This window comes from Cyanistes caeruleus, chromosome 10, assembly GCF_971803275.1.
Source record: "Cyanistes caeruleus chromosome 10, bCyaCae1.hap1.1, whole genome shotgun sequence".
NCBI classification, from domain to species: Eukaryota; Metazoa; Chordata; class Aves; order Passeriformes; family Paridae; genus Cyanistes; species Cyanistes caeruleus.
In genome coordinates, this window is record NC_141710.1 from 15,475,216 (window position 1) to 15,498,218 (window position 23,003).

Sequence of the window (23,003 nt, forward strand, 5' to 3'; positions counted from 1 at the left end):
CATTCACCTTCTCTTGTGACTTCTTGCAAAGCCATGATGCTGTTGTGGCATTGTGGCCATGGGTGAGCTTGGGCAGCTGGAGGGAGGCTGGTGCTCTGTTTCCATCAGAGCTGGTATGTAGCAGCTCCAGGAACTTAGCTCATGTGCAGTAGCAAGTCTGAACAGCAGTGCTGCTCAGCTGAGCCCTGCCTTACCACAGACAACTGCAATAATGACTCTGGTAATGAGATGGAGGAGCACAACTGTCTGCAAGCCCCCAGACCTTCCCCTCCTTTCATGTCCTACTTCCTGTCTCTGTCACAGCATGGACTCTGAAAAGCCTGCGATGTACACATGAAACGTCAGGTCTTCCCCAGCCGTGGCCTTGCAGGTCTCTGGTGAGAAGGTGGCTGGACGAGCCTGTGGGTGGCTCTGTCCCAGGAAGCCAGCACTTGCTCCTGCCTTTGTCCCTGCCCCTCATCATCCTGGTGGTCCTGTGGCCAAGCAAGAGACGCAGATGTGGATACTGCTTAGAGCCTAGGGCAGCTCTGGAAGGGCAGGAACTGCCTATTGAGCCCCGGAGGTCTGCTCAGGTGAGACTGCACAGGTTTGGGGCTCTGCATTTAAATATGTTCAGTTTCTCTCTGCTGTCCTGCCCACTCCGTCATGCCAGTCTCGCCTTCTGCTTTACAAACACCACATCCCGAGAAGTTGCACTATTTGGATGAGTGGCAGGTTCTCCAGGATCCCAGCTCGCACTTTATGGGCTGTCCCGGCCTAGCTCTGGTCCCTCCTCTTCCCCCGGGGATGATTTACTTATTGGAAAGACGTCGTTTCCCGCAGCTCCTGCCCGCGCCTGGCAGGGCTGTCTCCCTGCGGTTGATGTGAGAAGTGGCCCGAGAGGCCGGGCCGGGGCTGCGGGAGCCCTGCTGCGACCGGGCAGCGCCAGCCCCGCCGGGACGGAGGGAACAGCCCCTCCCAACTCACCTGGGAGCAGGGATTTTGGCAGCGCAGGGCAGCCCGCATCCCCGGTGCAGCGGATCTGTCCCGGGGCCTGGCGCTGCTCCGCGGTGAGTCTGTCTGTCACCTGTGCTCATCCGCTTGTCCGTCTGTCCGTCCTCACCCCCGCCGTTACGTAAAGCGGCGGGCGGCGCCTTTAAGAGCGGGGCCGGGGGCGGGTCGGGGGCCGTCCGGGCTCCCGGCGGCGGCGGCAGGAGGAGGCGGGGGGGCAGGAGGGGAGGAAGGGGCGGCAGGAGGAGCCGGAGCTCCAGGGGCGCGGCGCGGGGGGGCTTCCCCAGCGTGCGGGGCCGGGGCGGGGCCCGCACCGCGTGCACCATCCGGGGGCAGGGGGCGAACGGGGTGCCGGAGGGCGGGGGGTTGAGCCCGGCGGTGCCGGAGGGCGGCGGGGTGGCCCCGGGGGTGCAGGAGCAGGGGGGCTTCACGCGCGGCGTGCAGGAGGCGGGGCTGGGGGCGCTGCCCCGCGGCCAGGAGCTGGTGGCCGGCGGCGGGGAGCCGAGGGGCGGCGGGGGGCCGGGCCGGTGGCACTGGGTGCCGCTGGGCGAGCGGACGAGCCTGCAGGAGTGGGGCGAGCGGCCCGGGCCCGTCACCGCCCTCGGCAGCCCCAAGCCGGGCGGGGAGCCGCGGCGGCCCCGGGAGCGGGGGGCGGCGCGGGCGCGGCGGCGGGCGCGGGGCGCGGAGGAGGCGGCGGCGGGCGGCAGCCCCGGGGCACGGAGGGCGCGGGGCGCGGTGCGGGGTGTGCAGGAGCACGGCCCCAAAGTCCGGCAGGAGCAGGGCCTGGCCCGGCGGGCGCAGCAGGAGCGCGGCGGGGGGCGGCGGGACGCGGCGAGCCCCCCGGCCCGCGCCCGCTGGTGGGTGCGGCGGGGCCGGCAGGAGGAGGGAGAGGCCCGGGGCGGAGTGCAGGAGGAGGGCGAGCTCTACCCGGGGGAGCAGGAGCACCCCGGCGGCAACCCCGGCACGCGGACCCCGGCACACCGCCCGAGCCGCAGGAGGTCCGCCCGGGTGTGAGGCCGCAGCCCGTGCCCGGTGCGCGCTGCCCCGGGGGTGATCCCAGCCGCGTCCCGGACGTCCCCGGCGTCGATCGTCGCACCCCGCCCCGGCAGGTGTGCGGGCTCGTCCCGCCTGGCATGCCGGCTGTCTGGAGTGCCGCCGTGCCCGTCCTCGCCCTCCGGTGACGCTGCAGACCCGGCGCAGGATGCGGTGGCAGTGGCGGTGAGCGCAGAGGTAAGGAACGAGACGCGACCCCTGTAGCTGGGGGTGCTGCGAGGGGCAGGGGGGTTCAGGGCCTAGCACTTTGCTGCTGCCCGGTTGACATCTGAGTGTGCCGGTGTGTTGGCACCGTGCCCCGCAGTACTGCGGTGCTGCCCTCGTGCCCAGGCACTGCGGGACTGCTCAGTCTGCATGCCCGACCTCCTGCTCCAGCTGCCAGGGCAGAGCAGGCAGCAGGGTCTGCTGTGAGTGGGTGCCTGGTGCCCTTGAACTCTCCTAAACCACAGCGGAAGCTGGGGGAAGGTTGTTTTTTGTTGGTTTTTTTTTTTTTTTTTTCCTGGAGAAAAGGCAGCTTTGCTCTTCCTCTTTCCTGGGCTCGTGGGAGCTGTGGCACTGAACAGAGGATCCTTGTCCTCCTGGGCCAGCCCTGCGCCTCGGGGTGTTGTACTGTGGCCGAAACCCCGAGCAGCAGTGAGGTGCGGGGAGCCTCTGACCACCGGCCCAGCGTGCAGCACCGTGCCTGTGCCCAGCTGTGTTGTGGCAATTTTTCTCTGAACAGTCCAGGACCGTTGGGTACTTTTCGTCTTTGTTGGTTTTGCTATTTCTAATAAAAGTTTGAAGTTAAACTTGGTAAGGTGGTGCTGACAGTCCAGACAAGGCTTCCAGCGTGCTGGGCAAATCCTGCTCAGCATGATCAGACCCCTTGGCCTCTCTGAAGCAGCATCTGGGGAGGAGGTTTGGAGGTGGCCAGAGGAGGCCGGGCAGGGACAGTGTCTCTGGCGGCAGTGCTGGGGCTGGGCTGTCTGGGCAGGACAGGCTGGGGCAGAGCCTGGCGCTGGCACTTCCCCACACCCTCACCTCCCTGGGGCCGCTTGGTGCAGCGGGAACACCGGCGTGTCCCGGTGCTGCTGGGCTCCAGCACCGGCTCAACACCCTGCAAAGGGTGTCCCTCTTGCCAGGTGCTGTGGGCTCTGGAGGTTGTGCATTACCCCCTCTTTACTCAGCCGCCCATTGAGCTGGCTCAGGGCAAAGCTGTGAACAAAGTTTTTGGGCTCTGGGCTTTGCAAAAGTCTCCCCAAAACAGGATCTCTCTCATGGGGTGTCTTTGAGCAGGTCTGTGCTACCAGGCAGCTCTCGAGGGTCCAGCACGGACCCCGGGCACCCATGCGGAGCTGCGGCCTTGCCCGCAGTGCCAGCCCCGAGCCCGCTGCTCCCCGCAGGGAGTGGTGGGTAGGAGCAGCTTCCGCATCCCCCGACGGGCCGCGCCGAGGCCTGCGGCTGCAGGGTGGGGGCTGTGCAGGCTGTGCAACCTGTTACCAACCCCTGGAGCTACCCGAGCCTCGTTAGCCAGGTATTTGTTAGTGCAGGGTGGGGTGTAGTGGGTATGGCTGAGGGGGCTGGCGGTGCCTTCCTCCTCCTCGGGCAGCTGCCAGCCTGCTGTCCCACCGTGACTCAGCCTCCCCCGGGCAAGAGGGGCCCTCGTAAGCAGAGGAGCAGCCCCCACGGGACCATGAACTACTGTGAGCTTGTAGCCAAGCTACAAGGTCCTAAACAATTGCAGGCTAGACTTGACACTTTGCCCCGGAGAGGTCCCATCCTGCCCCTGGAGCCACCTGGGTTTTGACTTCAGTTGTGTCCGTGAGGAATGGTAGCTCTCAGGGGCAAAGCACTCTGGGGAGCATTGTATAATGCACATAATGTATATAATGTATAAAACACTGCCCACTCGTATGGGTTTAGGGAGACAGGAGGAGGCTCTGCTTCATGCACAGCCCCTGCCAGGACAGGAAGACTTAGAAGAAAGTCTTGTTCCATCCCTTTGCTGAGCAGCCCTGGGGAAGGGCCACTGCTCCCTCTGCAGCCTGGCTAATTAGGGTGCAGTCAGTTAGTGCTAATGACTGGCAAAATACTGAATGGTCTGGCCAGGATGCTCTGGTGCTGGGGAACTGAGGGATTGAGCCTTTATCCCCCTTCCAGCTCTAGGGGTCACAACTCGCCTGCTCCCAGCCCGAAGGGGAGATGCTGCTGTGTGGATGTGGCTTTGTGCCAGTCTGGCCTGAGACCGGACAAACTTATTTTGTGCCAGCTGCAGTCTGGCCCAAGGACACATGCTGTACTGGGGTGGAGATGGGGGTACTGCTGGCAGCACCCCGGGGTGGAGGGGCCGGCTGGACCCAGGGCTCAGGGTGTGTCCTGGTGCCCCCCTTCCCTGGCAGGACTGGGGGTGAAGCTCACCTGGGGGACAAGTTCACAAAGGCTCTTCCAACTGCCTTGGTAGACTGGGTCATGACTCTGGATGCAGAGAGACTTCCTGGACATTAACCCCCAGGAAATCTGGAGCGTCCAGAGTGGAGAGATGGGGGTGCCAGGTAGGGAGGCCCATGTGGAGCTCTCCCACTTCACCTCAGGGAGACCCTGTGACTGGTGTCACCCAAGCCCTGACATTTTGCCCCCTCACACACTGCCCAGTTTGCTGTGACACTGGGGCTGGCACTGCTCAGGGACCCCCACAGTGCTGTCCCTGTGGCCCAGGTGAGATCAGTGTGGGTGGCCAGCAAACACAAACCAGCCTTGCAGCAGGTCAGGGTGACAGGATCACTACTTTGGCAATGACACCAGGACTCAGTGATGCCAAGCCTGCTGCCCTTTCCACCTCCCCAGCAATGAGAGTGCGTGGGACTGTTGCTTTGCATGTTTGTCCCCAAAACACTGCACTGTGACCCTGCCTTGGTGGGAGAGCTTGGGACTGAGGTGAGGATCAGTTATGGAGTCAGCAATTGCTGCCCATGCCAGTGAAAGACAAACTAAGCCCGCCCCAGCTCGACCTGCGGAGAGGATTTAGCAGAGGAAAGAGGCTTAGGGAGGGGATTGGGGTTGTGCTGGGATGGGGGGGCCCCCCCACATGCTTGTGTCTTTCCTTCCCACACAGCCACTGCTGCAGGCAGGGACTCAGAGCAGGCGATGCTCTGTGCTGGACAGCAGGATCAAGGCATGGGGCCAGGCTCTGGGAGCCCAGAGATGGCAGCAAGGAGGAACGTGGCACCTCGGCCTCCCCGGCCACCCCTACCACGGGGGTCACCAGCTCTCTGTGCTGGCCCCCCAAGACCTCCTGCTTGCTCCATCCAGCCAACCAAGCAGCATCAGGTGCCAGCACCGAGGGAGGTAAAGCACTCACTGGTATGGGGGTACGTGGGGTGGCACAGTCCAGCAAGGGGCTGGGGACGGTCCCTGGGAAGCTGGGTGGCAGCAGCATCCCACAGATGGGCAGGATGCTGGTGGCAGCCCTGCCTCTGGTGGGAGCAGGGTGTGTTTGTACGCGTGGATATGTGCGTGTCTGCACACCTGCGCCGTGGCAGCCGGGCTGGGGAGTGTGTCACCACAATTTGGGGCCGCCCTCGGGGCCCTGCCAGGGCTGAACAAGCCAGCCCCGGGTGACGGTGCGGCTGCCCTGCTGCCGCCGCAGTCAGTGAGATCACTTCCAGGCGACACAGCTGCCAGGAAGGTGGCAGGCAGGTGGCAGGCGGGCCGTGACAGTGAGCAGGGTGATGTGATGGAGGTGAGTGGGGAGCCCCATCGCCCTCTGGGAGCTTGTTTTGGGGACCCACCAGTTTATGGGGCCCTCTATGAAGGGCGGTGGGCGTGGGGGATGCTGTGGGACTTGTCCCAGGGATGTGGGGCCAAATGTGGTGTCCCAGAGGGGTGGGGAGCGCCAGCGTCCCCACAGAGGGGAGGGACACCTTGTGTTCAGTGTGACTGTCACACCCTGGAGGGTAGAAGACAGCGCACCCCATCCAGTGCTTGTCGTTGTGGTGGGACCCCCCCCGCAGGGTGGGAATTGCAGGCAGGCGAGTCAAGGCTGGCAGGGCACAATGCCATTTCTCCCCTTGTGTAGTGTACCTCAGCATTTTGGCGTCACTTAAGCCTGGGCAAGCTAAGAGAACCCGACTTGTGGGGGTGTGACCCAAATCCATGCCCTGGGCTGTGGAGACGGGGGCTGTCCCTACTCATCCCCACAGCATGGCCTTGACTGGGCAGGCTGGTGAGGGTTTTGGGGTAGCACAGGGCGGTTGGGTCCGGAGGGAAGGTGGCACACATAGCACGTGCATCAGTCACCGTCGTGTGGCGTGCCAGCGCGGTGACGCCGGCGGGCCGTGCGCGGGGGCGGCTCGCTGCTCCCACGCCGCAGGCTCGGCCCGCCTCGGCTCCACGGCTGAGCTCACCTCCGTGGTATGGCAGGAGGAGTCGCCAAGGGGCTGTCCCCGCCCGGCCCCTCAGCCAGGGCAGATGCCCACCGGGACTGGGGGTGTTTGTTTCTCTGGAGCACGGAGAGGGGAAGGGGGGGCAGGACACGCTCTTGCCCCCTGCCTTGGCACCTTGGGGTCACTCCTTTGGCTACAGCAGGTTCCCAGAGCTCTGGCGGGGGGAACGGTGATGGGTCGTGAGCGTGCTTCTGGAGGTCAGAATGGGGCATCATGCCCTGTGGCATTGGCATGAAGAGAAAACTGGTCCCTGGGGACTCTGCTGTGCCCCAAAGGACAGGCAGGTCACAGGGGTCTTTGAGGGGGCTGCAGCACCCCAACATCCCCCGATTTCAGCCTCCTTACAGCTCTGGCCCGGGGGCGGCAGAGGGACTGTGGCTGGGCAGAGTTGGGGTGCCAGTCCCGATGTGCAGGTGTGGGGGTTCCCCACCCAGGGGGGTGGCTTCCTGCTGGGAGCTGTGCCAGCTGCAGCAGCGCCTGCCAGAGATCTAGGAGACCCCCAGCCCCCTACGAGGGGTTGGCGGGAGAGGACTGATCCTGGCGTTGCTTTCGGACCCCCATCCCAGCGGCACCCCCGGGGCCTGGCTGCTGTCCCAGCCGTGCCGTGCTTGCGCCAGCGCTGCCGGTCGCTGCGGAGCAGCCATCTTCCCGGTGCATCCCATCCCCCTCTGCCTGCGCAGGGAAGCGGGAGGGATGCTGGGGATGCTGCCAGCGCCAGAGCCCCCACATCCCTCTGCAGGTGCCTCCCTACCCATCCTGCCTGCCATAGAGCCCCGGCTGCTTGACGATGGTCCCCCCTCATCCTCCTCCTCCGCCTGGCTGCCTGCTACACCGCGCCGGGCTGCGGGGAGAAGGGGGCTGCGAGCGCGGCGCTGGCGGCGATGCCACCACCTCTCCACTCAGGAGCCGGAGCAGGGACAGAAGGTGGGCGGCTGGGCTGCCGCGCCGGGAGGAAGACAGTGGTGCCAGGCTGGGATTGGGGTGAGAATAAGCGCTCAAGGGGTTGTCCCCTTTCTTTTTTTCCCTTTTCGGCTGCATCCCTCCATCCATCCTCCCCCCCAACCCCCATCATTGCCGTCGCGGTCACCTTCACCCTCTCGCTGTTTTCCGGAACTGCAGCAACTTTCTGCCATGTGATCCCAAACCCGGCTCCAGCCCTCGCCGCCCCCAGGCAGACGCGGGCGTCTCCGCAGAGCCCCCCACTCGCTGCGCCGCAGCCGCCGCCTCAGCCATGGGCGAGAGATGCGACTACCAGCGCTTGAGCAGCGCCGAGGAGGAGGAGGAAATGCACGGCCCCCTGCCCCACAGCTTCTCGGACAGCACCGGGCAGCGGGCCCTGCGGCTGGGCAGCAGGCGGCCCACGCCACCCCCCCGGCAGGACATCGCCCCGGGCATGCCGTGCCGGCGGGTCAGTGGGGGGAATCGGTAGAGGGGAGCAACGGGAGGCACCTGGCTGAGCTTGATGGCGCCAGGATGGGCTTGGATTGGCAGCTGACAGGGGAGCACAGGGGGTCCCTGCATGTCATCTCCCCTCTGGAATGTGCTGTACCTCACAGCATCTGGGGCAGCATGACATCCCCCCCTTATTCGGCTGTGCTCCCATCCTGACCCACGGGAGGGGGGCTGCCTGCTGCTTCTTTCTGGGGAAACTGAGGCATGGGGGAATGGTGTGAGGCAGCGAGGATCAGCCAAGCCTGGCACAGCTCGTGGAGGGGGGGCACAGCGCAGGATGCCGTTCCCCAGCTGCAGCACTGCAACCAGGCGGTGGCCCTGCAGTCTGCCGTCCGCATATGGGGGTGTCCCTGGGGGATGTCAGGCTTTGCATGGACGCGGGCAATGTGTAGGTGTCATTAGGAATAGATGTAACGGGGGGGAGGGAAGGGGGAAAGGTGGGTGACTGACCCCCCCCATGTGCCAGCTCGGACGGGCGTGCGCGCTGCCAGGCAAGCGCGGAGGGCGACGAGCCTGCCACAGGCTGGCAGGTGGGCACTCGTGGGCGCGCAGGGGGCCGGCGGCTCCAGGTGCGCGTCGGGCGGAGGCGGGAGCGGGCCGGTGCCGGCGGCGCCGCGGTGTTTGCGCACGTGCGGCCGGGCAGGGCGGCAGCCGGGGCTCCGCGGAGGGGACGTGCGTGGGGGGCGGCTGCGGTTGTGCAGGTGGCGGGAGGCAGGCGGGGGGATCGCTCCTGTGTGGTCCCGGGCTGCACGTGAGCGTCCTCACCGCGCACCGTGAGTGAGCCGGGGGTGCACGTAGGGTGCGTCCCTGGCGCTGCAGGGGTGGGTTGGCATGGCAGGGGCGTGAAGGGCGCCGAGGGCCGAGCAGTACCTGTGAAGCGGGTCTAGGGGGATTTTTGGCTTCCCCTCCTCAGGATGCCAGGACCTTGCTGGCAGGACTCCTTGCCCAACTCATTGTCCAGGTTGCGGGATTACTCTCTGTGCCTGTGGGTCTATCGCGGAGAGGGAAACTGAGGCACAGAATCTCCCCTGGCATGATGGGCAAAGCTGGGCTCCCCATTCCCTTTTGGAAACCTGTACTCCCGATGTGAGCACTGAACTGGGTAGCCTCACCTGGCGTTTGGGGGTGCCGGTGCCAGTGGGTGCCGTTTCTGCGCGACGGGGGTGATGCTCTGTCGAGGCAGGGCGGACACTCTCCCCATCCTCGGTGTCCCCTGAGCTGGGACGGGGGAAGCTGGCGCGTGGCAGAGGTTGGTGCCGAGGGCACTGTGCCCAGTTGTCCCTAGTCAATGGGCTTCTTGTGCCCCGTGCTGCTGCTGCCGGGTGCCAGCTGGGATCCCAGTAGCAGTGGAAGCCCCAGTGGAGACTCCTCTTGGAGATACACTTAACTCCCTCTTAGATGCCCCCGTGGCACAGCAATGGCCACGGTTTGGGGGGCCAGGCAGGTGGGGGCTGCGGCAAGAGGTTGCTGAGGGTCTTTCCTCTCTCACGCTGTGGCTGCCGGCATGCGCAGCTGTTCTCCCTGGGGAGCCCGCGGGCGGACACCACTGCTGGGGTTGGGTACCAGCCCCACCGGGGAAGGGGAGCGAGCCCCAGGGTGCTGGTGGCGCCCCACAGCAGAGCCCCGTGGGGGCTGGCAGCTGGGCAGCGGATATGTTTGCCGAGCCAGAACCTCCCCCCGCAGTGCCCATCGCCCTGGCATCATGCCTGTGGCCTCGGTTGGGGAGCAGAGAGCCGGATGTCTCTTCTGCCTCCCTCCCTCCCTGCTTCCTGGGGGAGAAACTGAGGCCTGGGAGCGTTTCCCAAGGCCGGGGCGAGTTTCCATGGCAATGGGAGCGGGGGTCCGGGCTCCCAGCTGCCGGCGACCGCCGAACAAGGGAGAAAGCGGGACATTGATGGGAGCCCGGCCCCTTGGGCGCGCGTCCCAGCCCGGCTGAAAATAACCCTCCTGGGCAGTGCTGCGGGCAGGCGGCCGGGACCGAACCCCGCTGCCAGCGAGGGGTCCCCAGGAAGCGGCTCCAGCCAGGGGAGTGACCCCCAGCCCTGCCTACCGCCACCCCCCGCCCCGGCCCCGTTGCGTTGGGGAAGGGGAGGGCCGGCCGGCCAGAGGATCGAGAGCCGGATGGAAGGAGGGGCAGAGCCACAGCCCGCGTCCGGCCGGCGGACAGCCCGAACCCCCTGCCCGCTCCAGGGGTGTCTGTGGGGCGGTCGAGCCTAGGGGACATCTCTGTAGCGCAAATGAAGGGACTTCGGGTGCCCCGGCTGCAGTGAGCGGGCTCCGCCGTGGGACTCCAGCACCGGGGAAGGGACATCAGCGGTGCCAGGGGCTGGCAGCCAGGCAGGATGCGACGCTTCCAGGCTTTGCACCGATCCTTCCCCTTCCTCACCCGCTTCCGCCTCTACCGAGTAAGTGCCGACCCTCGGGCAGACCCTACGCTGGCCGTCACCCGGCTCTGTCCCCATCGCCTGCGGACAGGGGAGCCGCAGCTCCCTTCGCCCCGTGTGGCCCCGCATGCCCCCATGCGCCCCCGTGCCCAGCTGCTCGCCGCGCCCGCCGTATTTTTAGCCCAGTGCCGAGGACTGTAATTGCGGTGACGCGGCCAAGGGAGCCGAGCACAGCGGGTGAAGACGCCAGGGGCCATGTCATCTCCCAGGGAAGAGGAGAGGATGGAGGGAGCTGCCGCGCTGTGGAGCTGGGATGGCTTGTCCCAGCCTCCCGCTCGCTCTCAGCAGGAGGAGGCAGAGCCATATCTCTCTGCAGAAAGGTGGTGGTTAAAGTGAGGGAGAGCCATGGGGCTACAGCCCTTCCTCTCTGTGTCCTGGCACGGCTGGGGGCTGATGCCAGCAGCACTGGGGTGCCCTGTACCTCAGCGCTGGAGCAACAGGACCCTTCAGAGGCCCAGATGTTCCTGTCTGTCCCCTCCTTGTGTCTTCCCAGTGAGGTGTCACCACTCATGGCAGAGGAGACCCACTGTGCGTCTGTACTACAACTCAGCCAAGTGTGCGGGCATGCCAGGGGGCCAAGGTCCCTGCTGGAGACAGCTGTCACCTCCCTACTCAGCCCTTCCAGCTGAGCAGAGGGAACTGGGCAGGCACATCTGTCCTGAGCTTCTGCCTCCTCCTGTGTCCTTGGCACCCCTGACCAGGGGATAGCCTGTGCTGGAAATGCAGGGATGGGCTGGTATTTCTGTGGGCAGGACAGGGCAGACTGGGGTGCCTTTCCTATCTTTGGGGGTCCTGCTGATTGGGGTGCCTCTCCTGGCCTCCTCCAGAGAGGTGGTGACACGCTCAGGAGATGTCTCCATTACTATTCCTCACAGCAAAACCCCAGCCTTGGTTCTGAGCTCCTCCAGGTGACCCCCCAGTGGAGACAGGGCAGAGGGGAGTGGAGCAGGGTTGCCCCTAACCCAGCATTGTGTCCCAGCAGAGGCTGAGCTGTAGCATGCAGGCGGAGGAGGGCACAGACTGGCTGCTGGAACTGCTCACCGAGCTGCAGCTGCAGCAGTACTTCCTGCGCATCCGAGACGAGCTCAACGTCACACGCCTCTCCCACTTCGAGTACGTCAAAAATGAGGATCTGGAAAAGATCGGCATGGGACGCCCCGGTGTGTACATCCCCCCCAAACCTCTCCCCTTACTTGTGGCTGGATGTGCAGCATCTTTTGAGAAGCTGACAGGAGCATATGGGGCTGGAGGGGACTCCTACCCCGACTTGTGACAGTCTCTGTGTCCCGCAGGCCAGCGGCGGCTGTGGGAGGCAGTGAAACGGAGGAAAGCCATGTGCAAGCGGAAATCCTGGATGAGCAAGGTAGGGATGGGAGAAGGACAGGTGTGGCAGAGAAACTGAGGCAGACAGGAAGAGCAGGACCCTTCCCTGTACCCTTTCAGGGTGCCTGGCTCCACCACGTCCCTGGAGGCTGACAGGGAAATGAGCAGAAGCCCTTGCCATCCATGCCTCACCTGTGGTGGGACCTTGCCAGTGTGTGCCCCAGTCCCCCTCAGGCTCCTGGGTCACTTCCCAGCAAAGCTGGGACAGCCCTGCTGCCACAGCACTTGGAAAATTCATTCCCCTCATGTTATTTGCCTCTTTGTCGGGAAACTTATTTGCAGCGAGTGAGCCAGAGAGCCTTGCTCCAGACAGCTCTGTGGCTGTGCCCAAGTGCCCAAGACACTGCCCACCCTTCTGCCTCACAGCAAGGGGGCAAAGCCTTGTACCTGCAAACTGGGACACACTGTGACAGGGGACCTTGGGATGCTCACATATGCCCTGATACCATCGCATCCAAAGCTGGTACTGCTGGCACCCTGTAGCACCTGGCAGCCCAGAAGAGCAGAGTTTGGTAGAGCCCAGTTTCCCAGCTGGGAGCTGGGCCATGGCCTCTCCCCTGCGTGACTTGTCTGTGCTGAGACATGATGAGGATGGGCTTTTAATAGAAGGCTACTTCTATTAAAGAACAAATAGCAGAAATGCCACCTCCCACCCCAGACACATGCTGGGCCCAGCCCCCACGCACCCTGCGTCAAGGCTGGGATGGACCCTGTCCCATGGGGCACATCATCCGTTCCAGCTGAGGAAGATGGAAAGAGAGCCCATCCCTTCTGAGTGGTGGTAGCCAACACACATTGCAAAGCCCACATCGCTGCAGGGATGTGTCACCACACTCAGCCTAAGCTGGAGGTTTCCTTTGGCTTTGTGCCCAGGCACACTGTGTGGCCTCAGCCTGGCCAAGGAGTGCCCAGGGCACTCTGGCTACCAGCCTGGTTTGCTGTGGCTGCTGGGGAACTGCTGCAGAGCTGCTGCAAGAGGAACAACCCCTTCCCTCCACGGGAATCACAGTTCTGTGTGCCGTCTGCAGGAGGAATGGAACTTTCTCCCACAACCAGCCTTCTCTGGGTCATCACCAGTTAGGGGTCATCACTAGGTTCCAAGCCAAGGCAAGGGGTTGTGCCAGCACTTACTTATAGACCCAAGGGCTTGGGGTGTTTCCATGCCCATGTTTCACCTTCCTCCACGTCCCACAGGTGTTCAGTGGGAAGCGCCCAGAGTCGGAGCTGCCGCCCCAGCCCCAGAGTACCTTCCGCAAGCCTCCCACACCACCACCCCCTGAAGCTGGGGGCCAACACTCCCTCACCTGCCTTGTGCGGGAGCGGGACCTCTCAATCTTTGAGAAGCTGGGTGATGGCTCCTTTGGTGTTGTACGTCGTGGCGAGTGGTGCACACCTGCTGGCAAGACGGTGAGGGGCTGCTCTGGGGGGGTGGGGAGCCAGGCAGTGGGACCACACACAGGGGAAGACACTTCGGAGCTCATCCCTTCTTTGGCCATAGCTGAATGTGGCAGTGAAGTGCCTCAAGACAGATGTGCTGAGCCAGCCGGAGGCACTGGACGACTTCATCCGGGAGGTGAACGCCATGCACTCCCTGGACCACAGGAACCTCATCCGCCTCTATGGCGTGGTGCTGTCCCACCCCATGAAGATGGTGAGTGTGGGGAGATGGGGCCCACCCCAATGACAGCCCCATGAGGAGGTCCCACATGATGGCATGAGCAAAGCCAGGCTGGGTCTGCACCCCAAGTGCTCTGCTGGCATCCCCAGTGGGGCATAAGAGGGCTGGAAGACAGCCCAACTGGGTGGCCCTGGACTGACCCTCTTGCTATCCTCATCCTATGGCCCAGGTGACAGAGCTGGCCCCGCTGGGCTCCCTCCTGGACCGCCTGCGGAAGAACCAGGGCCATTTCCTCATCTCCACCCTGTGCCAGTATGCCATCCAAGTGGCCAAGGGCATGGCCTACCTGGAGTCCAAGCGCTTCATCCACCGTGACCTGGCTGCCCGCAACATCCTCCTGGCCTCCAATGAGCTCGTCAAGATTGGGGACTTTGGACTGATGCGGGCACTGCCCAAAAACGATGATCACTACGTGATGCAGGAGCATCGCAAGGTCCCCTTTGCCTGGTGAGCCTTGGGGAGGAGGAGACCTGGTGGTGCAGCACCCATGGCCTTCTGATGCTCATGTCCTTTCCCCCTGTAGGTGTGCTCCTGAGAGCCTGAAGACACGCACCTTCTCCCACGCCAGTGACACCTGGATGTTCGGAGTGACCCTCTGGGAGATGTTCACTTATGGTCAGGAACCTTGGATTGGCCTCAATGGCAGCCAGGTAGGTGTAGCAGGGACTTGCCCCCTTGCCTCACCCTGCTGGTGCTGAGGGGGATCTGGGACACCCTGACAGCACATCCTGTCCAACAGATCCTGCACAAGATAGACAAGGAGGGTGAGCGGCTGCCACGGCCTGAGGACTGTCCCCAGGACATCTACAACGTTATGCTGCAGTGCTGGGCACACAAGCCTGAGGACCGACCCACCTTCGTGGCTTTGCGAGACTTCTTGGTAGAGGTGGGTGAGCAGGGAGGGGGACAGGAGCCCCAGCACCCTGTCCTGCCAGCTCTGCCCAAGCATGGATAGAACTAAGAATATTGCCGAGGTGGGAGGTGACATGGGGGAGCTCAGACCAGGTAGCCCTGCAGGCTGGGAGGTGGAGGGTGGTGACATGGTCGCAGCAGGAAGCACCTGGTTGCTGCCTTGCCATCACACACTCCAGGGATGTGACAGCTGAGGAGGGGCTAGTGGTGATGCTGTCTCTTGTCCGTTTTTGGGTCCTCCCTGTCCTCCTTTGGGCTGGGCCTGGCCTTAAAAGAGGATGGACACGGGGGGGCTGCGTCCCCTGTCCTCACCCTCCTCTCCCCCAGGCTCAGCCCACCGATATGAGAGCGCTGCAGGACTTTGAGGAAGCAGACAAGCTGCACATCCAGATGAACGACATCATCACGGTCATTGAGGGCAGGTACTGCATGGGATGGTGGCAGGTATTGTAGAGGGGGGGAATGCACTGCCTGCCAGCCTGCATCGGGATAGGGAATGGGGAGACTGGGCACTGGCAGAGCTATGGGAAGCAGGGAGGGGAAGGGGTGGCTCTTCCCCCAGACCAGCTCTGCCCTGGCCATGTACCCCGTGGGTGGGCAGAGCTGGTATGTTTGCAGTCCCCCAGGCAGTACAGCATCGTGGGGCCACCCTGGTGTGGGGGGCACAGCCCTGCCCACACAGCCCTGCCCGCACCATCCCTGCTGACTCACCCCACTGTGCCCGTGGGTTTGCCCCGGGAAACTGCACGCCCCAGGGCCGCTCCCTGCTGATAGTGGTGGGGACGTGCCACCAGCACCTGGAGACGTGCTGCTGTCACCGGGCCGGGAGAGGCACCGTGGCACTCGGTACCGTGCTGGCAGAACCCGCTGTGCTGTGGGCTCCTGCTGACCACGCCAGGGCACGGCCACCCCCTCCACCGCCTCAGGGACCTGGGACTGGAGGCCTTTTTGTCCCTGCATCTCTATCCCAGGATGTGCCTGTCACCTTCCAGCTGGGGGAGAGTGGGGACCTGCCAAAGGAGTTTGGTGTGCCCGCACTAGAGCTGGCCTCCCAACCCCGAGGGGAGGAGGAGGAGGGCTCTGTCCCTGTCCCTCCCTGTCCCCCGCCCCGGGCCGGCTCCCCGCGGTTAGTCACAACCCGGGGTGAATCAGGCCGGGTTTGTGTGTCTGCAGGGACCGGCTGCTCCCGGTCCGCCGCCGCGGGGATGACTCTTGCCCAGGGTCTGGCGGTTTAATTGCAGGGAGGGGAGGGGAGGGGAAGCAGCGTCGGCGGAGGGAGGGAGGGAAGGAGCGGCGGAGGGCGGTGCGGCCGCGCCAGAGCGCCTACATCGTCCCTGCCGCCGCATCGCGGCCGGGCTGCGGCTCCGCGCCCCCCGCCCCACCGCCGGCCCCAGGTGAGCCGCGGAGGGAAGAGGGGCTGGAGGTTGCCCGTGGGTCGGGAATTGCCGGGAGTGGAGTAGAGCTCGGGCGCAGCTTCCCCTGCCTCAGTTTCCCCGAGGGACTCCGGTCCTTGGTGACCCCCGGTGGGTAGGTTTTGGGGGTGCGGACTCAGGGTACACGCGGTGGGTTCAGCAGCCGGGGGGTGGCAGAAGCCCTACCGACTGCCGGTACTCCCGGAGAGGAGCCCCCTCCCCGTGCCTCAGTTTCCCCGACAGAAGCCGCCCCTCGTCTCGCTGCTTGTGGGGATGCCCGGGCAGAGCTGGCGGGGGGAAGGGGGGGGGCTCCTGCCGGGGGCCGCATCCGGCCCTGCCGAGGCCGCCCGGGGCACCGTAAACACCCCCCACCCCTTTTCAAGCCCCTGCCTGTCGTTCGGCGGGCGCCGGGTGTGCGTACGTGTGTGTGGGCAGGGGCAGGGACCTCCCTGAAAGCCCCCCGGGGACCCAGCCGCTCGTGGGAGGGGGCTGTCGTGGGGAGAGGAGCCAGGACAGCACCGGAGCGGGTTTGTGCCGGGGTTCCGAGCTCGGGTTCGGTGTGACCGAGGTTGCGAGCAGGGAGAGTGGAGGGATGGCCCGGCTGCAGCATCCCTTCGTCGGGACGTGGCGGTGAGGGGCGCAGGGAGGGCGAGTGGAGGGGACTTCCCGGGGAGGGAAGCTGTTCCCCCGCCTCCCCCAGCCTGCCGCGGGTGAGGGAGGATAGCCGGTACCGCCGGGGCTCTGCCGGGGCTCTGCCGAGGGGTCCCGACGCTGAGTAAGGCGGCTGGCTGGCGGCAGCGGGAAGGTAAACAGGAAAAGGGCTGAGCTGGTGGCCGGGGGTGACTCACAGGTGACTCCAGGAAACTGTGAGGCCCGTGCCAGCCTCGCCAGGCTGGCACCCACACTGTCACTGCCCCCTGCCCACAGCACACCCTGCCCATGGGGAATGGATGACAGGCAGGGGGGTAGCTTAGGGTCAGAGCCCCCCGCCCCCCCATTTATTTGGCACAGTGCTGGGTGGGGTACACCACTTGGGATGCCTTTCCCTGCCCCATCCCTATTCCTCCCACGAGTACCTCTGGGCTAGATGACCACCTCATCCCCCCGCAGAAGTGGCTGCATCCTGGGCAACTCCTTGGGGACACAGTGGGGAGCAGTACCCCAGGGTGGCCTGGGTCACTCAGGTGGCTCCAGGAAGATTGACAGCCTAAGCCTACCAGCTGTTCTTCTGCCCATCTCCCCCTGCCCGCACAAGCCTGCACAGGGCCCATTGATAACGTAGGAAGGGAGTGAGGAAAGCTCCACAGATGTCTGTCCCCCATATGGGCCCCCATCAGACACCAAGGGTGTTCCCTGTGCCATCCTTCAGTGGATGGGGCACGGAGGGATCGGTGACAAAGAGCTTGCAGACTTCACCCCAAAGCTCCTGCGTAACTTGAGGCAGCAAGGAGGAGGAAGGGGCGAAACTTTCGGGACACAAGCACGAAGCTTTGTTCCCCACTTCTTGCATTCCCAGCACCACCAGGTGCAGGGACCATGTTGGGTAGGAGCCAAAGCATACTGCCAGTGTAGGGTTGGGATCCTGGGCACCCGGGACCCTTCCCAGTTGTGTCACCACATGCCTTCGTGCACTTGGACAAGTCACCTTGCCTCCTCCCCACCACTGGGGCAGGTGTTTGTCAACCTCCCATCCCCTCATCAGTAACAAGGTCCTTTTTATTCCTTAGGGCCGAGAATTACTGGTGGCGGGGTCAGAATAAACGGACCCTAAAAGTGGGCCAATTTCCCCGAAACACGGTGACCTCGGTGGCAGGGCTGTCAGCCCACGACATCAGCCAGCCGCTTAAAAACAGCTTCATCCACACAGGCCATGGAGACACCAACCCGCAGCACTGCTGGGGGTTTCCTGATAAAATTGATGAGTAAGAAACTTTTTGTCTTCTCTGCATCCTCTGCCTGCTCCCTCCCTTCCCTGCTGCCCACTGGGCTCGGGAGCAAGACGCGGCTTGGCTACTGCCCCCCTTTTCCCCCCCCCATGAAGCATCTCTTTCTGCCCCTGCTGTATTGGGAATGGTGCCTCTGGGTACAGTCCCTGCAGCTGGACTAACTTCCTTGCCTCTTCCTACTAATGGGCTTATGGACGTGGGGGGCTGCTGTGCTTGTGGCTGTCCCAGGGGGGAGACCTTTGTGGCTGTCCTGGGGAAGGGAGACATCAGTAAGCACCACCCCAGAGGTGGCCACATTACCCCAAAACACTTTTGGGGTGTCCCAGGGCTGCTAAATGTGCGCAGCTTGCAGCCTGTCCCCACGCTTCTAACAGCATGAGTCTTTCTGGAAAGCAAAACATGAAAAAAATCTACCAAAATGATTTTTTTCTCCACCCTGCTCTATCAGAAGACACCTGGCTGAACTGTGACAGGGGAAGGGGGGCTGGGTGCTTGTTCTCCAGTGTCCCACATACTCTCTGCCAGATGGGATTGGTTGTGTGACAGAGAGCAGGAGCAGCTTGTCAAGGAGCATGTGGGGGTCTCTTCCAGCACTGGGCTGCAGCGATGAGGGAGGTCAATGTGGTGGGGGACACAACAGGATTTCAAAAACTGGAAAACTGGTGGGTAGGGCCAGCTCCTGCGCTAGGCTCGGTCCATCCCCTGGGATCATGATCCCGACTGCTGTTTGCTATCCCAGGCCTGGAACAGCTCTGCCGGTGCCCTCAGTCCCAGCCTGACCCCTCCACGGCACGCGTGTCACGGGCTGTGCCGGCAGCCCTCGGAGGGCTGAACCGAGGCGCCGTGCACGCGGATCTGGCTCGTGCCCCGGCAGGCCTCCCCGCGCCCCGCTGCGTGGGCACGGGCACTGGGTACGTGCTGCCCGGGCTGCCGAGAACGCACCGAGCTCGGCACACGCCCAAGCCTTCGGGCTGCGCCTGCTCCCGCCGGCTCCCTGGCTTGCGATGGCTCGCCCAGGCCTCCCGGCACCCTCCGGCACGCGGTACCGGGGCATCCTGCCTTGGGCACAGCATCGCCCCGGTGCTGGAGGGCTGTCCTGGGCACCACATGCTGCACAAGTATCCTGGACACAGCGCAGGCAACCACAGACGCATGAGGAGCCGGAGATGGGTGGGGTGATACTGAGACAGCACCAGGCTCTGTGCTGTAGCACTGGAAGCCTCTGGGTGTGTTGCCCCAACACTCACAGGAACGGTACTCACCAGGCGTGGTTGTGTGGTGGAGGAGCTGTGGGGTGTCCCAGGGCACAAGCCTGGGGAGCAAAGGGTCCCACATGGCCCCTGCTGACTCCTAGGCACTCTCTTCTCTCCCCACAGGCTGTACCTGGGAAATCCCATGGACCCTCCTGACATTTTAGGTGTGGACCCGAGTGCTGCCAGACCTACACAGCTTCCAGGGAGGGCTAAAAGTGAGTGGCTTCTCTCCTCCTGTCCATCATCTGCACAAAGCCTCCATCCCTGTACCCTGCTGCCGGGGTGATGAGCTGGACTCTCTCCTTTCTGTCTCTCTGCTGGCACTTGCTTTTTGCAGAGTGGGGAGAGCTGGGGTGATGGGACATGCTGTCACCTGGCCATATACCACTTCCAGCAGCATGGGCAGCTGATGGCTCTGCCTGGCTGGGCTCTGCTCTGCTGTCCTTCATCCGAGTCCCTTGTCCCCTCCCAGCCTCCCACAGCTGGGCTCCCCAGTGTGGGGGATCTCAGCGGAGCTGCCATGGGGAGGGAACTCAGATGCTGTGCATATGTCCCAATCCCCATAAACCTACAGCTTGGGGGGGCTTCCCAACAGCATCCTCCCCATGCCCCATCAGGGAAGTGGGACACAACAAAGCATGCACCCCGTTAACAAGCACCCTGGCTGCCGCTTCTGTGTTCACCCTATGCTTCCCCTTCTCTTGGGTTCTCTCCTCTGCAGGGCAGCCTCCTCCACGCCCACCTCAGCCTACCGTCCTGCTCACCAGTAAGTTTGGCTTCTTTGGGTGCTGCTCTTCCTTCTTCACAACCTCTTTCTTTTCTCTCTTACCTGAATGGCCTGGGGCAGGTGCCCTGGTATGCCTTGGGAGCAAAGAGGGCTGAAACTATGGGGTGTTTTGGGGGCTTGGAGATACAGATGCCCCTTCTTGCACCCTTGAGGGTGATGGAACCCTCATCATCCCTCTTTGTCCCCTTCCAGAGCCTTGCTATGACCCCGTTAGTGAGGAGGAGGAGGGTCTGCCAGGGGGTCTCCGGAAGCTCTGCCTGAAGAAGCCAGGCACAGGAAAGGGTCTGCGTCCAGTCAAGCCATCAGCACGGGTACCGGGCACCAAGGTGGGCGAGCGGCAGCCCGGACGGCTGGCAAGCGAGGGGCCAGCAAGCAGCGAGGTGACCCTCATTGACTTTGGGGAGGAAATACCCCAGGGTAGCCCCTCTCCAGTGGGGGAGCTGACAGCCCCATCATTAGCCAAGCTGGCCATGGAGGCCTGCTCTTTGCTGGACAAGACCCCACCACAGAGCCCCACACGGGCTCTACCTCGGCCTCTCCACCCCACGCCAGTAGTGGACTGGGATGCCCGACCCTTGCCCCCACCGCCTGCCTATGATGACGTGGCACAGGATGAGGACGATATTGAGGTCTGCTCTATCACCAGCCCCCCGAGCCGACGGGGCAAGACCAACTATGGATTTGTGGATGAGGGTGAGCGGGGACCGGTACTGGAAGACAACCTCTTCCTGCCCCCCAAGGAGACCAAACAGCCCAGCATGACACAGACCACCGAGCTCTTCGAGGAGCTGCAGCAGGAGTGCATGAAGAGGCTCAATGTCCCTTTGGGACCAGCTGCACCGGCTGATGACAAGCCCCAGATCCCTCCCCGTGTCCCAATCCCGCCCCGGCCCCTTCGCCGCAATGAGCCTGGGCGCTGGTCAGGGGACCTTTCCCCAGCTTCGGGGGGTGAGGAAGACCGGCCGCCCCAGATCCCCCCACGGGACCCACTGTCCCAGCCCACCTCCCGGACACCCAGCCCCATGGCTCTGCAGGTGGGCTCCCCCCAGCAACGTGCTGCCCTCTGCTCCTGCCTCTCCACCTCACCAGGGAAGCCCATGCCCACCACACAGAGCTTCGCCCTCGACCCTAAGTACGCCACCCCCAAGGTCATCCAGGCGCAGGGCAAGGACTCTTCCAAGGGACCCTGCATCCTGCCCATCGTGAAGGATGGGCAGAAGGTCAGCAGTACCCACTACTACCTGCTGCCCGAGCGCCCTGCCTATCTGGACAAGTATGAGAAGTTTTTCAAGGAGGCTAAAAGCCCTGAGGAGGTGCCAGCGTCCCGCCAGGTCACCACAGCCACCGTCCGTCCCATGGTGCAGCAGCCACTGCCAGACTGCAAGGCCAACTTTTCCTCCAACAACAGCAACCCTGGGCCCAAGTGCCTGGTGAAAGCCTCCTGCAGCCTCCAGAAGATCGTTTACGATGGGCCAGATGTTTGCCGTTCTGCTGACAAGATCCGGCTGGTAAGTGGCACCCCCCAGCATCCATGAGAAATGGGCTCGCATGGGCAAGAGCTTTCCCCACCCCATGCCTCAGTTTTTGCAAGTTCAACCCCAGGGGATTGGCTAGAAGAAAGCCCCAGATGTGCAGGGGGACATAAATGTCACTGCAATTCCAAAATGGGAATTGAAGGCCCTGGGGAGGAGGAGGGTGGCTGTTGCTATGGTACCCCTGGTCTTTCTAGGCTGAGGATATTGTGGCCCACACAAGCCCAGGAGAGATTTAAGATCCCAGGGATGAGAATGATCCCAGCTCCAGGTTGATAGTGCTCCCTGAAGACAGAACCAGGGATGGGGGGCAGCCCCAGTAGTCCCCACTTCAGTCACAGGCTTCTTGCTGCCCAAGGGTGGCAGCAGACAGTGACCACAAGCTCCCCCCAGGTGCAGGACACGGTGCATGGTGTGACCACCGAGGAGTGTCAGGCAGCCCTGCAGAACCATGGCTGGAGCATCCAAAGGGCTGTCCAGTACCTGAAGGTACAGCACACCCCTGTTCCCTCATCACAGCTCCAGCAAGAGTGGTGGCACTCCTGTCACCCTTCTGGCCATGCCCTGTCCCCTTGCAGGTGGAGCAGCTCTTCTGCCTGGGGCTGAAGTCCCGTGGTGAGTGCCAGCGAGTGCTGGAGATGTTCGACTGGAACCTGGCACAGGCCAGCTCCCACCTCCTCGATACCTACAGCGCCACCCGCCCGAAGTAGGGACATCATTGTTTTTGAGGGGGCAGTTCTCTATGCCACACTGCTCTGGGCAGACTGGCACCATCACCCCTCCTGAGTTCATGTCCTGTGCTCTCCTTACAGGTGGTGACAGCGGGGATGGGGCGAGCTGTGTCGGATCTGGAGGAGGCATCTCACCATGGGGCCAATCCCACCACCTCCACCCACACAACGTGCTGCAGGACTCTGGACTGAGCCCCCACTTGAGGGTGGAGACACCCCAAAAGGGACCCTGCCTAGCACCACAGACTTTCCAGGGTGCTTGTGCCCTGGCCTTGGCAATGGGCTTCATCCCCTGGCACCTTGTTGAATTGTTTTTGTAAAGAGAAATGTAATTTTAATATATATATTATGTATATATATAAAAATATTCTATGGAGAGGAGGAGGGTGCCTATGGCCATCTCCCAGGTTTATCTCTGCCAACACACAGGCACAGGCCACATCTCCGTGCGTGCTGGAGATCCGCTGTGATCTGCTGTGGGATGACGCTCAGGATGGGACTCAAGGACTCTGGGAATCCCCAGGAAGCTGTGTGACATGGGCACATGTAAAACCTCCTGCCCAGTCCTCCTAGGCTGCTTTAGGGTGCAAAGTTTTCCCCATCCAGGGCTGCTGGAGTTAGTCCCAGTATATCCCACCCCCAGGCCCGACGCCCGAAGGCTGGGCATGGCTTTGCCTGCTCTGAGTGGGTAGTGCTTGCCTGCAGGGGAGCCCCCCTTGCCCGGTGCCCCGCGGCTCCCGGCTGCCGCCTGACTCATGCCCGGGCAGGGAGTGGCGGGACCGGCGTCGCCGCCACCCACGCGAGGGGTGTTGTGCAACCGGGTGCCTCTGCCACAGACGGAGCCGGGAGCAGGTGCGGGAGGGGAGGGGTGGCTCCCGTGGGGTCAGAGCCGGTGTCAGTGCTCGCTCCCCGCTCCCAAGTGGCTCTCGGAGCCCCTTAGCTGGGTTTCCTGCTGTGCTGCCTTCTAGCAGCATCAGGAAGGGATCTTGGGATCAGGTGGAGGAGGGTC

General features: G+C 63.6%; 1 protein-coding gene across 19 annotated transcripts; it reads left to right on the forward strand.

The window, feature by feature from the left end:
• Positions 1-2,042: 2,042 nt before the first annotated feature.
• On the forward strand, positions 2,043-22,375 carry TNK2 (tyrosine kinase non receptor 2). Of its 19 annotated transcripts, none has more exons than XM_086843048.1 (17): positions 3,421-3,556; positions 5,135-5,367; positions 11,343-11,520; positions 11,653-11,723; positions 12,938-13,150; positions 13,242-13,394; positions 13,591-13,868; positions 13,945-14,071; positions 14,161-14,307; positions 14,661-14,755; positions 17,473-17,667; positions 19,068-19,159; positions 19,666-19,710; positions 19,924-21,239; positions 21,657-21,752; positions 21,842-21,969; positions 22,076-22,375. In XM_086843048.1, exons 2-17 carry the CDS (start codon positions 5,167-5,169, stop codon positions 22,080-22,082), a joined length of 3,342 nt encoding a protein of 1,113 aa, XP_086699174.1. In that variant the 5' UTR covers positions 3,421-3,556; positions 5,135-5,166; the 3' UTR covers positions 22,083-22,375. The 19 variants fall into 19 exon arrangements, with proteins under 19 accessions (XP_023788784.2, XP_086699178.1, XP_086699174.1 ...); XM_086843041.1 differs by lacking the exons at positions 3,421-3,556; positions 5,135-5,367 and adding exons at positions 7,169-7,445; positions 7,584-7,872; XM_023933016.2 differs by lacking the exons at positions 3,421-3,556; positions 5,135-5,367 and adding an exon at positions 2,043-2,220.
• The last annotated feature ends 628 nt before the right edge of the window (positions 22,376-23,003 follow it).

Coding starts and splice junctions, on each gene's coding strand:
- TNK2 (XM_086843041.1), top strand. CDS start 7,252: ATGGTCCCCCCTCATCCTCCTCCTCCGCCTGGCTGCCTGCTACACCGC. Junction 11,724..12,937: donor GGAAATCCTGGATGAGCAAG/GTAGGGATGGGA, acceptor CACGTCCCACAG/GTGTTCAGTGGGAAGCGCCC. Junction 14,756..17,472: donor ATCACGGTCATTGAGGGCAG/GTACTGCATGGG, acceptor TTTATTCCTTAG/GGCCGAGAATTACTGGTGGC.